Source organism: Plecotus auritus (genome assembly GCF_963455305.1).
Source record: "Plecotus auritus genome assembly, chromosome: 1".
Lineage (NCBI taxonomy): Eukaryota > Metazoa > Chordata > Mammalia > Chiroptera > Vespertilionidae > Plecotus > Plecotus auritus.
The window spans coordinates 223,178,575-223,195,180 of record NC_137770.1 but is presented as its reverse complement, the minus strand read 5'-3'; the positions used below and the strand labels follow the sequence as shown (position 1 = coordinate 223,195,180).

The window sequence follows — 16,606 nt, the reverse complement described above, 5'->3', positions numbered from 1 at the left end:
TCAAGCAGGGTTTGTGCTGCTGAAGTAGCAGTCTTCTCCATTTCCCCAGCCGGAGTTTGCCCACCGTTATGATCATCTCTACCCAGCGGGCCCTAAACCTGGAGACCTGTGTCCTGCATCTGGTCCAGCTCATCCCTGAGGTGGCACCTGCTCAGCCCACTTTCTTTAGGGACAGACCTACACTCACAATTGTCAAAACTGCACTTCTCTGTATCGAAAAGGTAGGGATTTTTCTGCTTCTAAAAGCATCTATCAGGGGTCTGAAGTACAGACTTGATGTATCACCTAGAAGTCACTCCTACCTGTGTTGTCCTAATGTTCTCTATTGTGAGTCCTTCAAAGTTCTTACGTTAAAAGCAACTTCTAAAGTTTCCCAAATGTTCATCAGAATTTATCATCTATTATGCTCTCCCTCAGTCACTGTAGGAAGTTTGAAGGTGGCATTTAATTTCTGAGGAAGATCTGTACACTCCAGAATCTAAATAGAAAATACACAGACATTTCACCAGCTTGTGACATACCAGCAAATACATGAATATTCAGGGTTCCACACTACTATATAATGCTGCATTTCTTGATTTTATTTGAAACAATGCATATTTTTTAGCATTTTATGGTAGGATTTTACACGTGTCATTTACACAAATTACAAGGTTCTGCTTCAAGTCTTTAAAAAAATTTTAAAAATTCGGCCCATGTGCAGCACAATAATATGCAAAACTACTTTACATTATACACACTTTTTATCAAAGGAGATACAAAATTCTGGCTTGTAGTTTTAGACAAATACAAGAAGCTTCAAACTAGACACAAAGGGTTAATTAACATTAATTCTCAAATATAAGTCTGCACTTTGTGTTGTATTTCTCTGAGATGTAAATACCAAATTCCTAAGGGATTTTCCTTTTTCCTTTTTCAAAGGAAAACTGACAAACGTCCCTTGCACAAGTCCCTCCCCATCAGCTCCCTCTCTACCATCCCACTGTCCCTTCCCTTAGTGTCAGACACTTGCATGATATTACAAATCAGGGTATTACGTACTTCCGTTTGCGGACCAGAGCCTTTCAGTTAACTCCTCTCCTGCAAAAATCTAGGCAGGCAGAGCTGATGCAAATGCTTCATTATTCAATAGGACAACACGAGGTAATCTAGTTGGCTGTGATACTGAGTAAGTTCACGGGAGGAGTGGAGAGAAAGGAGGTCCCTACCCAATGTGCTTTCAATGGTGACCAATTCATGGCATTAAGAATCAAGTTGTCTGATGCTAAGAGAACTTTAAAATCTTTCTCAACAGAACATGCCCACTGATTGCTTGAGGGACTTCTCTGATGCTTATGCATAGATATTTTTCAGCATGTTGGAGGCAATATTTTATACGTTATTTCTAAAGGGTTATAAAAAGAGGCAATAAGGAAGAGTAGGGCTTTTTCTGCCCTTTTAAGATATTTTTCTATCACTGGCATCCATTGTTCCCTAACCATCATCTGATACCTAAATGTGTGTATATGCATATTTAAAAGAATTACCCATCTTTCACTCAGTCAATATACAGCCAACTCTGGATTATCTGTTAGAACCTCAGTGACATTTACTACAAGTAAATTTCACATTTAACATAATCATCCTTTTGGTACACAGCTCACGTTCACTGTTTTACACCCCCTGTAGGCCACAGCCTATCAAGACCAAGTCAGAGCACAGTTTGTTCACGTCCTCTAACCACGCTGGGGATGAGGAGCCTGGGTGAACGCATTCAGCAAGGGCTTTGGGCCCAGCCTCACGTGGAGAAGGCTCAGGACCCCCTCTGAGTGTGAGAAAGGACAAGCTTTTAGTCTCTTCTGATTTCCTGCTTATAACATGCCTTCATTGTTTTAAGTTTATGATCACTACAAGATTCAAAACCTGAGGCACAGTCACTATTTTATATAGATAATGGAGAGTTGACTGTAATCATGTTTTTTAATGACTTTAGCCCTTTCACATAAAAAATTTCACAACGTAAGATTAAAAAAGACTACCATATGACATCTAGAAGCATTTATTTTATGCAAAAAACTTAAATATGATTATGTGTACACAGAAGTGCACACATTACCTATGCTGAACAATACCAAGAAACAATATATCGATGCAACAGTTGTCTTCTAAAATAAACGTTAAAATGGAGCCCAGACTGCCAGACAAAAGCAACACACTTCTTTCCCAATAGCACAATGCTGGAGATCAACAGCAATCCTACACCTCCAGCTTCCTCACAGAGCTGCCCAAACCCAACTGTTTAAAAAACTGACTTTTTTTTTTACATCAATAAAAATATGGTGACAAACATTATAAAACCAAATGCTGGACAGTCTTTACTCCTTTAAAATTTCAAATATTCCAACATAATCACAGGAGTAAAAACCACTTTAAAATGATATGCTTTATGAAACAACAATATGTACATTTATTGCAAATTATATTAAACTAAAATGAAGGGGGGAAATCAAAATATGAAGTGATATGAAATCATTAATAATTTTAATTATTTTCTCACTCTGATAAAAATCAGAAATCAACATTTATAAAATTGCCACCACATCACTTTTCATAGCAGGGAACTGAAATCTGTACATCTCATTTTTGCAGAAAAGTAGGCAGGCAGAAAGAATTATACATAAAAGTTTCCAAAAGGAAAGACAAATATTTCATCTGATCTCTTTTCTTCTAAAAAATTAATTCAGTAGACTTCTACTTTTTTTCTTGTGTAACACGGGAATTCCTGGCTCTAAAATTGATGAATTTTTCAGTGTCAGTATAAGGACATCCTGTTACTTTAACATAAAAATATGCAGCATGGAAATTAATGGTGTATTTACGCCTTTAAACTCCAGATATGCAGGAACTGGAACCAAGTGTTAAGCAATTTGCTTAATTATTGACTTTTCATAAGAAAAGTCTGGGGGGAGGGGGTGTAGAACAGAGTTCCTTTTAGCCTCTCTCTCTCTCAAGAGTTTCTGCTGTACATTTCCACCAGAGGACTGTGGTCATGAGAAAAGGAAGTAATAGTTTCTTTCAGTTTTCAAGGCAGAGAGTGTGTCTGAAGTTAACTTCGTTTTCTGTTCAGGGACACTTTGAATCCAATTTTTTGCAGAAGTTGAAGCTACTTCTGTTTGGCCTTCATTTTCTCCCTTTGCAAATGAGTTTTCTTTTTACCTTGGGGACAGACGAAAGCAACGTTAGAAAATATGTAAACATGAAAATAAACTGGAATTATTTCATTTCTATAGTTATAAGCTAAAATCTGAAAAAATATATTTTTCACTTTTCACTTGAGACTTTACTTGGTTTAAGGAGTATTTCCCTAACTATCAAAAAACAAAATGCCAATGAAGAAGTTTTTCAACTATTAAGTGCTGCTACCCAATGTCCGATATGCTTACAATAACAAAATAAAAGCTGTTATCTGAAATAATTGTTATTTTTTAATTAATACTTTCAAAATGGTATTGTTATGGAAGAAAATTACTGGATACTATGGCAAAATCAGTTATAAAAAGCAGAATAAGTTTTGATTCCTGAACTGGGCAAAGAAATAAATTTTAGCATACTCAAAGAACAAGGAGAAAATTTAGGTTAATTCTGTTAAGTTAGCAGAATCTCTCATGCTTCTGGAGGGCCCATCGAATAGGTGAGGGAGTGAGGAACAGGACACACGGGGCACGGCCTCATCTGGATGTGTTCTCTTCTGCTCCCAAACTGTGATTCTGGTCTGCCTGCAACTGTCCAATTTAAGGGCAAGTCATTAGTAGCCACCTGGCCTATGCAATTCCGCACTTGAAATCAGCCAGATCAGTATTAAGACTGTGTCTCCTCAACAACTTCAAACTTGGGAGAGAAAAATAGGGGAGTTTTTTACTTATAGCCCCATCACTACACATATTGTTTCCTGACCATACTATACAAATGGCTGATTTTTATAGATGTATAGAGTGAATTCAAGGAATTTTCTCATAAGTTAACAATACCAAATGCAGCCCAAAATATAAACAGTAACATTTATTGGAACATACACATGAACACACACACACACAAAATAAGTAGCTAAGGGAACACATTTACTATAAAAATCCAAAAGGATCTAAAAATTCTAATTAAGGTGACATCTTAAAACGTTCAGCATCAACTCCCAGATTAAGAAGTAAAATCTATGCCAGCAAATTTCTGTACATACAATCCATGTTTGGTGGAATAAAATACCCATTCTTGAGTCAGTAAATTATATAAGTAGGAATCATCTTTGAACGATCAAAGATGAGCAGCCTGTGAGGTTGTTTCATTGGGGCAGGCGGGGAAGAGGAAGTTGATTTATATTAAAATTAACACTAACAAGAGGAATTAAAGAGTAGGCATATACCTTGTTTATGTGTCAAGACTACTACTTTCTCCTTTCTGGGACTTTTATATCTAAAAGGTAGCTATTTATTTATTTATTTAAAAAATATTTTATTGATTCTTCACAGAGAGGAAGGGAGAGGGATAGAGAGTCAGAAACATCGATGAGAGAGAAACATCGATCAGCTGCCTCCTGCACACCTCCCACTGGGGATGTGCCTGCAACCAAGGTACATGCCCTTGACCGGAATCGAACCTGGGACCTTTCAGTCCGCAGGCCGACGCTCCATCCACTGAGCCAAACCGGCCAGGGCGGTAGCTATTTATTTTAAGGAAACCCTGTGCAAGTATGTTAAGGACATCAAGCAAAAGATTATACTATTCTTTCTAATATACAGAAATATCAAAATACCATATCTTAATTAAAAATGAACCAAAGGGAAAAAGGCGATCTTTTCAAATTGATGTCCTGGAGGTTATGAAATCAAAACAAATGCCACCATAACCTACTCAGGAAACCAAGGGCTGTGTACACTCCTCAGTGCCAAGTGTTTGGGGGTGACTGACAGGTACTAAGCACAAGGACAGGTTCAGGAAGAACAACGTGGTTACCTTTGCAGGTCAATCTGCCTCTCTGCTGGTGCTGCCTTTTTGGCTCCGTCCTGCAGTTTGGGTGCTTTGGCATTACCTGCTTCCAGACCGCCAGGGCCTTCCTGACTGCCCGCGGCTCTCTTCCTTCCCTTGCCAAGAGGTTTACTGATATCATCAGTTTTGGTTGCATTGCCCTGAGATTCAGACTTGGGTCGACGTCCTCTCTTGGGCTTTGAAGGGGCAGGTGGTCCCGATTCATCTACTTCCTCATCTGTTTTCTGTTGGATATTCTCTGCACCAGCGGCTGTTACTGTTCTTTTCTTTCCTCGGTCACTGCTGATGTTGCCCTGGGTGGCCTGATCAGAGTTAATCTCCTAAAAGAGCACAAGACAATTCTATGAACACAAATTCTTTAAACACCAATAATCTGTAGTAGAAAGACGTATCCTGAATGTATTTGAAAGGGGTTGGAGTTCCAGAGCTTCTTATTAACTACCTGCAGCCCATGAGGAATGTAAAGTCCTTGAGGGTAGAGATTTGAAGGTGGTATCTACCATGGTGCTTGACACATATAATGTACTCGATGCTTATTTAAAATGCACAGGCGGGCCCTCGCTGGTTTGGCTCAGTGGACAGAGCATTGGCCTGCGGACTGAAGGGTCCCAGGTTCAATTTCGGCCAAGGGCATGTGCCCAGGTTGTGGGCTCAATCCCCAGTAGGGGGCGTACAGGAGGCAGCTGATCAATGATTCTCATCATTGATGTTTCTATCTCTCTCTCTCCCTTTCTATCTGCAATCAATAAAAATATATTAATAAATGAATAAATGAATAAAATGCAATGCACAGGCGGTAAATATAAAACAGAAAATCTACTCAGTTTTGCTACCACACCCATTCTAAATGAAAAGGTCCTTTTGCCCTAGCCAACTTGGCTCAGTCGTTAGAGCCCCTGTTCCTGGACTGAAGGGTCACAGGTTCGATTTCCGATCAAGAGCACATACCTCAGTTGCAGGCTCAATCCAGGGGTGTGCAGGAGGCAACCAATCGATCTTTCTCTCTGTCTCTCCCCTCCCTTCCACTCTCTCTCTCTCTAAAAAACAAAAAACAAAACAACAACAACAAACCAATGGGAAAAATACCCTCAGGTGAAGATTAACCTAAAAAGAAAAAAAGAAAAAAAAAAAAAAAAGGTCCTTTTTATTGATGCTCCAATCAACTGAGGCACCTGGCCAGGGCCAAATTACATTTTTAAAAGATCAAATTGGCTCCTATGTGGTGATTGGATTGTAAGGGGTCAAGAATGTTAACAAGAAGGTAAAAACTACTACAGCATCAGAGGTTTAGTCAATAAGAAGGTAATTTAATAACATTGTAAAGGAAAAAAATGAACACAGAGATAAGGCTGTTTAAAAGGAAAGAGAAAGACTGCATTAAAAATCACAAATTAGCATATTCACATATACATGAACATTATGTACATATGCATATATATAAAAAAATTCATGGAAAAGCCAAATAAAGAGGAAACCAGTTGGTTAGCTACAGGTATGAAGAAAAAGAACATTCTAGCCCTGGCCAGTGTGGTTCAATGGATAGAGCGTTGACCCATGCACCGAGGTCACAGGTTCAATTCCAGGTCAAGGAAGGGCATGTACCGGGGTTGCAGGTTCCATCCCTGGCCCCCTTCAGGGACATGCCGGAGACAACCAATCCATACGTATCTCTCTCCCTATTCCCCTTCCACCCTCACTTCTATTCTAAAAACCAATGGAAAAAATTATCCGTGGGTAAGGATTAACAACAACAACAACAAATAAGAAGGTTCCTGAAGGGTGACATTGGCAGTACTGCTTTGCCTAAATATAGAGATGTGTCTTCGTTCTTCTTTTAACCATCTCCCTTACTCATCCTTCATATTACAGTTTGATTTCTCTCATAGGAAAATATCAAGAGAGAATGTGCTGATGTGTAACTATGCATATTCAGTTTGCTAAATAATTTTTATATACATAACTAAAAAACTGGTTTATGCATCAATCTCTTTGAGAAATTTGCTAGCAAGAAATACTCCCTTAGATCTTTATCTTCTTTTAGTATACTAACAGTATAGTTTTTTGAGCCTACAAGACTGAGGACCAGACCCTAAAAAGAAATGTCCCTATCAACATATGGGAGACCTGATAAGGAGCTATCTATTGGGCTTTTGTCAAAATATAACCAATCCATCTCCTCAGGTTACACTGCATTTGTTAAAGCATTCTTTGAAAGTGTGAAAGAGTTAAAATAAAGGTTTGGAAGAATATAATATTACAAATCAATTAAAATTAAAATTAAAATTTTAGTCTCTCAGAAATTAGAACTCAATGCCCAATTTATCTTATATAGAATTTTGCAATGAGGCTGGAAAGATTATGGCTAGCGGTTTGACTAAACACTTGTACCTGTACTACCTTGTAATATTTATTGTTGCCACTGAATGACTGTGGCAACATGCAATTTTGCATCTAAATTTGTTTACATTAAGACTGTTTAATTCTATATAAGGATCCAATAATATTCAAATCTATTGCTTTCTAAGTTCCAAGAATTTTGAGAGATTCCTTATATTAGTTAAATTCACTGACATAGTGAATATCATACAGCAAACGGCAAGAGTTTGGAGGAGAGACTGATCTAAAATGTATCCTTGTGGGGGATCACTTAGTTAACTATATAAATGTCCAACCACTATGAATCTGGACAGAAAAAAATTCAGCTACCATGGGATAACTGTATAGTCCTATATTTTATGTCCCCAAAGGTAATTCCTAAAACTTTGATAAATACCATAAATATATGGTGGGCAACACAAAGGTAAGTATTTCAAGACTATAATCTGTGTGAAGAAAAATAATAGTATCTTCATGCGATTCCTACTGAGGAATGTTATTAATTTCATTCTATAGTTGAATGGAAGCTTAGAAATCAAGCAATCTGCCCAAGTAAACACATAGCCAGCGAGTAGCAGAGCCAGGATTCAGACTCAGGTGTGTCTGATGATCCTACCAATATTTTACTCCTTTCTATCCTACCAAAAAAATTTGGTGCCATAGTTAAAAGGTCAACAACAAAGAATGCAGCTATTAAACAAAAACTCAAACACATTATAAAAAGTTAGTTCATAAATTTAACTTTTAAAAATAAAATAGATACAAAAGAATGGCAACCCGGCAGGAGTCAATAAACTTATGAAAGTTAGACCTTAAAAAGTCAAATCCTAGTCTTTAAGGCTTGGGAGAAGTGTGGAAGAAGGATACCATTACCATAATGGGCGACCACTGTAAAATGAAGTCAGGCGATGTGGGCAGAATCATTTTGGGAGACTGGAAGCATACTAAATACAGCAAGGGGTGTATACACACATGTAAAAGACGTAGTATACATTAACTTCTTGACTGTGGGTTTCTTACCCCTACCATGAAATTTATAATAAGAATCTTCATGAGAGAAATCTACTTGTTAAATTTTAAAATTTACCTTATTCTTTACTGGGTCAATATTTTTTGCAGGTGTGACAGAAATGATTCTCACAGGGTTCTCTTCATTTTCACTAACTCCAGTTTCTGCTGCCTCTGAACTCTGCTCCCTGTGTTAGAAAAATAAACCAAAGCTTCTTTATGTCACCACATGAATAGGAAGTTTGCGCTCTTACCATATCAATAGAGAAACAAAGGTTCAGGCTGATTTAGAAGAAGCAATGTTAGCAAGATTCAGATCTGTGGTTACAGACCACTCACTGGTCTCTTATTAGTAAGGTTATTGATTTCCATTTAATCTTACTAATATAAGACAGAAATGACTATCTAAAACCACCTGAGAGAAAGATTAGTTATCAAAAAACAAAACAACACATCTATTCTAAGCCTATCTCTGGTGGGTAAAAAAATCCTAAAACTAAACAAAAATATAATGATAGATTATCATTGTCTCCAGGATAGTTGTCTGCAGTCTGTGTTCTTAATGCTTTGCAAAGGTGGGGGCTATAAGAGGCCACAGGAGGGGGTGATTGAGCTCTACCATCTCTAGCAACCACAGATTTCACATTAATTTATTCTATAATTTGGGGTTCTACTGATAATTCTCTCTCGCTTCCTCTCTCTGAAATCAATAAAAATTTTTTTTTTAAAATTTCACAATCAAGAATAAAATCTTTAAAAGCCACAATATTGCCCTGACCGGTTTGGCTCAGTGGATAGAGCGTCAGCCTGCGGACTGAAGGGTCCCAGGTTCGATTCCGGTCAAGGGCATGTACCTTGGTTGCAGGCACATAACCAGTATAACCAGTAGGGGGTGTGCAGGAGGCAGCTGATTGATGTTTCTCTCTCATCGATGTTTCTAACTCTCTATCCCTCTCTCTTCCTCTCTGTAAAATATCAATAAAATATATTTAAAAAAAAATAAAATAAAAGCCACAATATTTAGTGTTGATAAGAGGTGGAAATTCTTATGCAGTAGCTACAATAGCAAATGTTTGACATCTATACCAATAAAAGGATAATATGCTAATTAGACCGGACATCCTTCTGGATTTCCTTCCGGAAAAAGCCACAGTGGCAGGGGGCCGAGGCGGTTAGGGGCGACCAGGCCGGCAGGGAAGAGCAGTTAGGGGCAACCATGCTGGCAGGGGTGAGAGTTAGGGGTGACCAGGCCAGCAAGGGAGGGCAGTTAGGGGTGACCAGGCAGGCAGGCAGGGTGGTTAGGGGCGATCAGGCAGGCAGGCAGGTGAGCGGTTAGGAGCGAGTGGTCCAGGATTGCGAGGGGGAGTCGGACATCCCCAAGGGTCCCCGAATGGAGAGGGTGCAGGCCGGGCTAAGGGACCCCCCCCCCCCCCCGTACACGAATTTTGTGCACCGGGCCTCTAGTATATATATATAAAAGCCTAAGCAACTGGCTGACTGTACACACAAGTTTGACAACATGTATAAATGGACTCATTTCTCAAAAACCACACAAACTACCACAACTTACCCAACAATCTCTCTATATAGAAGCCTAAGCTATGATGTGCACTGACCACCTGGGGGCAGATGCTCAACGCAGGAGCGGAAACCACAGGCATGGAAACATGAAACAGACTGATGAATCCCAGAGGGGAGGGGGAGGGGGGAAGAGATTAACCAAAGGTCTTATGTTCTCATCAGTCCTGATCAGGCCAGGCTGAGGGACCCCGCTGGTGCACCAGGCCTCTAGTGTTAAAATAAACAGGGAATATTTTTATAAGTGGAAAGGTTATTTTTACTCAACTCACGCATATAAATTCAATTTATTTAAGAATTATATTTTCGCCTGGCTGGTGTGGCTCAGTGACTGAGTGTCAACCTATGAACCAGGAGGTCATGGTTTGATTCCCGGTCAGGGCACATGCCCAGGTTGCAGGCTCGATCCCCAGTGTGGGGTGTGCAGTAGACAGTCAATCAATGATCCTCTCTCATCATTGATGTTTCTATCTCTCTCTCTCCCTCTCTGAAATCAATAAAAAAAAGGAAAAAAAGAATTATATTTTCCTATGTTAAAATTTCACATATAGATATACAGAGAAGACATTCCCATGTAAATTAGTTATATTATAAATCCTTGTGTTTTTTCCATTTAACTTTTCTACACACTTAGAATGCTATACTACACTTGCAATTTACATCGTTAGTGCTAATTTAGCACTATTATTTTGTATCAAAATATTTCCTAAAGACTATTTTTATGATATAGTGCTTTAGGAAAAATTAAAAGATAAGTTGAGTTGTGAAATAAAAACAAATGGGGGAAAATTACCTTGACCGATTTCCTGTTGAAGGGTTTAGCTCTGAATTTACATTAATGTTGCTTCCAGTCTCAGCTCCAGTGCTCCGAACATACGGTTTCCTTCCCGTTGCTGATAAAGGTTTGTTTACTGCACCTAGTACTCCAGTAGGTTTTGGCTAAAATTAAATATACATGTTATTTTATACCTTACTGAAAGGAATATACACATTTAGGTACATGTAAGAAATATTGTTTAGCTTAAGCCAAGGAAATATTGTTATTTTAGAAAGTCTATCCTAAATTTCTTAGAAATGACAATTCTATGAAACTACACTTATCTGAATATAGTAATTACAAATCAAGTATTACCTACACTTAATAATAATCAGGCAATATTTAATTATTCCTTACTGCTCAATTGAAATAAAAGGGCCCCATAAACACAGTGAATATAATAAATAAGACATAATAAAATGTATTACAATAAACTGAGGGTATATAGTATTAGTTCAGATAGTGTTAAATGAAAATTAAATTTACTTTTGCTCTTTTAGGGGTCTTATTACTTTTATATAAGCTGTCTAACTCATTAATACTTTGAAATTATTTCTTCCCGTTATATCTTTTTTTTTTTTAAATATATTTTTATTGATTTCAGAGAGGAAGGGAGAGGGAGAGAGAGACAGAAACATCAATGATGAGAGGGAATCATTGATTGGCTGCCTCCTGCACGCCCCCTACTGGGGATCGAGCCTGCAACCCAGGCCTGTGCCCTTGACCGGAATCGAACCTGGGACCCTTCAGTCTGCAGGCCGACGCTCTGTCCACTGAGCCAAACCAGCTAGGGCCAGTTATATCTTACACATCTAAAATTATTATACTACTTTTCAGAAAAATCTGCTTTGTGGATTCTAAGCTTTAGAATCAGGACTGATGAGAACACATGATCATAATTCAAAAGCATGGTTAATGGTAATAAAAGCCCCAGAGCTCAGCTTGTGTGGCTCAGTGGTTGAGCATGGACCCATGAACCAAAGAGGTCCCCAATTTGATTCCCGTTCGGGGCACATGCCCAGGGGTTTCAGGCTTGATCCCCAGAAAGGGGGGAGGTGATATGCAGGAGGAAGCTGATCGATGGGTTTCTCTCTCTTTCCCTTTCTCTCTAAAAAAAAAAAAAAAAAAGCCCAAGAGAACAAATGCTTTAGATCTTACAATCCATGACATGATCCCTTAGAATCAAAAACTATAAAATCTGGGGGACAGTTAATGGTTATATCTCAGAGTATCAGAAGTAATATATACATGAAATAAAGATCCCCAAGTTATCTAGTACATTATACCTTTCCTGTTAACAGAAGTACTCGCGTCTCTTCTGAAATATAACTCTTGTCATTACAGAAATCCTATAAAAAAAATCAAAGTGAACATGTGTATTTTTATTACATTTGTGTTTACATATCAATTAATCAGATAAAGCATATTTAATGAACCATACCATAAGTCTAGCTTTAAAATGAAATCCATGGCACATAAGACTTGGGCAAATATCAGAGATAAATTACTTAAATCATATTTAAAATGAAACACTTGCATTTTTTCATGTTTTGATTTTGTCCAAATCAAAAAGGTCAATATACCACCAAAATATAATTAAGCGAATTAAAGCAAATGTGGACACTGAAGATACTTTCCTATAAATTATATCTAGAGCTCAAATTTGATACTTCCATGCTTTTCTGTTACATATCCTGGAACAGCACACAAATAATCCACAGTGGTGTCAAAGAAACAAAATGCTTTACTACAATCAAGAAGTTCATTAAAGTAACATTTTCTTTTATTATGTTTACCTTCATACTAGTGTTACAGGAAAGAGCAGCGAGCTTACATGTGCCCATAAAGAAATAACTTTTGACATGTGTTCTAGGCAAAGCTGTATCTTTTTTCTTTTCTTTTTGCACAAAGGCTTTTATGTAGCTAAATTACATGTTACAAGGCCTAGGCACCAAAGTTCATTTATTTTATTCATGAAGATAATACTATAGCCTCACTAGTACTATCTCAATAGGCCTAAGTTTTCCAGTGTTTCAATTATATCAGATTAAAAGCAACATATTAGCCGAAACCGGTTTGGCTCAGTGGATAGTCCGCGTCGGCCTGCGGACTGAAGGGTCCCAGGTTCGATTCCGGTCAAGGGCATGTACATTGGTTGCGGGCACATCCCCTGTGGGAGGTGTGCAGGAGGCAGCTGATCGATGTTTCTCTCTCATCGATGTTTCTAGCTCTCTATCCCTCTCCCTTCCTCTCTGTAAAGTATCAATAAAATATATTAAAAAAAAAAAATAAAATAAAAGCAACATATTAGAAAAGGAAATGAGGAAAGTTGTCCATTGAAAACAGAAAAACCCCCAGATATTATTAAGAAGGGAAAAAACACTAAGTTTCAAATATCAAATTAAGAAACTATTAAAATTATGTGCAGTGACAAAACAATTTAATTATTGAGAATAGGATCACTACTGTATGAATATTCTATTTGGGTACTATTCCAGTCATGACAGCTCTGGGTTAACAACGAAGTAAATTTAAATTCAAGAGCTCACTTAAGAATATTTGTAAAGGTGAGTAAATTAAATTAAAGGGCAAATAACTTTGTAATCCTTACTATTCCAATAAAAAAAACAGGCACAATATATGCCAAATACTAAATCATTAAAGAAAATCTGATTAAAATTTTTGTCAAAGTATGGCATTTGAAGTAGGAAGCTTTATTTCCTGGAATGTTCTTCTGTAAAGTACTGTGTGTGTATGGTGGGGGGAGGGGAAGATATTACTCTAAAGTCTATCTTCAGGTTTAAAAATGTGTAAAAAAATTTTAAGTACTGTATTTTTTTTTATTACAAAGCACAGGAAAATTAAACTTCAAAATACCACCTTAAAGCAGAAAATAAAGGATTAAGAGTTTTTAAAAATGTTAACACTGAATCATTATTAAAGGCAATAGTAAGAAAAAAAAATATTCCCTACTCAATATTCTTTCTCTCCCTGATATGACTAATTAAAAAAAAGTTAGCTAGAGAGCCTGGCTGCAGTGGTTCAGTATTTGAGTGTCAATCTAGGAACCAGGAGGTCATGGTTTAATTCCCGGTCATGGCACATGCCTGGTTGCTGGTTCAATTCCCAGTAGGGGGCGTGCAGGAGGCAGCCGATCGATGATTCTCTCTCATCATGGATGTTTCTATCTCTTTCTCCCTCTCCCTTCCTCTATGAAGTCAATAAAAATATATAAAAAAAAAAGTTAGCTAGAGAAACGTAAAGGAGATTGAGTTAGCTGGAAAACTTATTTACACGAAAAACTTAATTTGCTCATAGCAGAATAAATGTACTATGAATTGCCCTAGCAGCTGTTTTGGCTCAGCAGATAGAGCATCATCCTGTGGACTGAAGGGTCCCAGGTTAGATTCTTGGTCAAGGGCACATGCCTGGGTTGAGTTGCAGGCTTGATCCCCCATAGGGGACGTGCAGAAGGCAAGCCAATCAATGATTCTCTCTCATCATTGATGTTTCTATCTCTCTCTCCCTCTCTGAAATCAATAAAAATATATTTTAAAAAGTGGTTGATTAGAATCCAGGTCTATCAATTATCAAGGCCAATTCCATTAATTCTAACTATTTATTTCATACACACACACACACACACACACACGCACACACACACACAGTATATGAAATAAATGTATTACTCTGTGTCAAACATTACATACTAGAAACATCCAGAAAGCTCACTTAAGAACACTACCACCGAGCAGGATTTGTACTCTCCTACTCTGTAAGGTGAGAATGATACTGTTCAGGATTCTGGAAGACAAGCCCCCATTGCTTCATAAACTCACAGAGCATTTTTTTTACCCTACAGTCAAGACAATCAAATATTTGCCACTAGGGTTGATGGTAACTGAATCTTAAATCAATTTGTGTGGTAGAAAAATGAAGGGAAAGACCCCGACCGGTTTGGCTCAGTGGATAGAGCGTGGGCCTGCGGACTGAAGGGTCCTAGGTTAGGTTCTGGTCAAGGACACGTACCTTGGTGCGGGCACATCCCCAGTGGGAGGTGTGCGGGAGGCAGCTGATCGATGTTTCTCTCTCATCGATGTTTCTGACTTTCTATCCCTCTCCCTTCCTCTCTGTAAAAAATTAATATATTAAAAAGAAAAAAAAAAAAAAGAAAGAAAAATGAAGGGAAAGAAAATTACCTTTTCAGGTTGTGTAAAAAATTTCATTGGAAGTACTGGATCCTTTGGTGAGTCTGCATTGCACAAAGCACTTTTACTATTTATAACACACAGAGCCACATCACATACAGTATAGAGTTTCTAGGGAGAAAAAAAAGAAAGGTCATATATAGCTTTCAGTAGTGCAAAGTAATTACAAGAACCAATTCTACCCAATGCATAAAATAGAATCAAAAGAAGAATGTGTGGTTATTATTTATTCCTTGAACATTTCACATTTGTATTTGACATTTATTCTTATGTAGCCTCCCGTTAAACAAAAAAACTCATTTAACATGAATGCCAAGTATGCATTAAACAACAGCAAACAAACCAAATCAAAGTAAACCAAAGAAAACAGAAAAAAATAAGATCTACTTGTCTGTAAATCTCACTAAAAGTTTTTGAGACAGTACAGTTGTAAAATTTATAAGCTCTCATCTCCTTGCTCTGGAGAAGTTTTAATGTCTTTTCAGAGTAATAAACAGGTCTCAAATAATAGAATTCAACAGTAACAAAACAATAAAAACTGACTATAAATATATATTTGCACAAACATTCTGTAATCAATGTATTATGTAATAGCAAAAACAAGTGGGACAAGGGCAAAAATATTTTTTCCTGTGACATCTTACTGGGCCAACATATCTTACTTCATTTGTCTTGGATTCATCTGGAGACTGGGCATCTTTTGTTAACTTGATGTTCTCTGCCATCTTCTTCATAAAGGCATGGCTATTGTTTTCATTCTTTGTCATTAAAACTTCAAGCATGAACCATAGGCACCTAAATGGTAAACATTATTCACCTATTATAGAGACTACATGTAGGTGTTTCTGCTTAAATGGATTAAATATCTTTTTGGAAAGTTCTGATACTTGAATATAATAAGAGCAAAATATACAATGGGGGGAAAAGGAGACTTAGGTAATACTTTAAACAATAAAGAATTTAAATAAAAAAAGTAAAATATAAAGAAAACCCAAATGATTAATAGAAATATCCTATTAATATTAAATTCAAATGGAAAATTAAATGACCAAAATATTAAAAATGAAGACAGCTAATGAGAAAATATGACAGTTTCATGAGGCACATAAAGACTCATTCTAGCTCGGCCAGCGTGGCTCAGTGGTTGAGTGTTGATCTATGAACCAGGAGGTCACAGTTTGATTCCCGGTCAGGGCATACACCCCCAGTGTGGGGCGTGTAGGAGGCAGCCAATCAATGAATGGTTCTCTCTCATCACTGAAGTTTCTATTTCTCTCCCTCTCCCTTCCTCTCTGGGGGGGTGGAAGGGGGGAGACTCCTTCTAGCCCTGACTGGTGTGGCTCAGATGGTTAGAGTGTTGTCCTGTAGTCTGAAAGGTCTCGGGTTCGATTCCCAGTCAGGGGACACACCTAGGTTTCGGCTTCCATCCTCGGTCAGGATGCATATGAGAGGCAACCGACAGATATATCTCTCTCACATTGATGTTTCTCTCCCTCTCCCTTCCCCTCTCTAAAACCAATAAACATATCCACAGGTGAGGATTAAAAAAACAAAGAGTATAAAGCCAGCAATGGAAAAGAAAGTAAGTATCGCTTTAAAG

The 16,606-nt window shown here is 37.7% G+C and overlaps 1 protein-coding gene across 2 annotated transcripts in view; it reads right to left on the bottom strand.

The window, feature by feature from the left end:
* Nucleotides 1–560: 560 nt before the first annotated feature.
* Nucleotides 561–16,606, bottom strand: part of PDS5A (PDS5 cohesin associated factor A) — a 105,303-nt gene continuing 89,257 nt past the window's right edge. For both annotated transcript variants that reach the window (XM_080645656.1, XM_080645657.1), the window contains 7 exons: nt 15,669–15,801; nt 14,998–15,117; nt 12,085–12,147; nt 10,775–10,920; nt 8,483–8,591; nt 4,987–5,339; nt 561–3,195 (listed from right to left, as the gene is read on the bottom strand). In XM_080645656.1, coding sequence (XP_080501782.1) covers nt 3,192–3,195; nt 4,987–5,339; nt 8,483–8,591; nt 10,775–10,920; nt 12,085–12,147; nt 14,998–15,117; nt 15,669–15,801 — 928 coding nt within the window. In that variant the 3' untranslated portion in view covers nt 561–3,191. The remainder of the gene's footprint in view (nt 3,196–4,986; nt 5,340–8,482; nt 8,592–10,774; nt 10,921–12,084; nt 12,148–14,997; nt 15,118–15,668; nt 15,802–16,606) is intronic.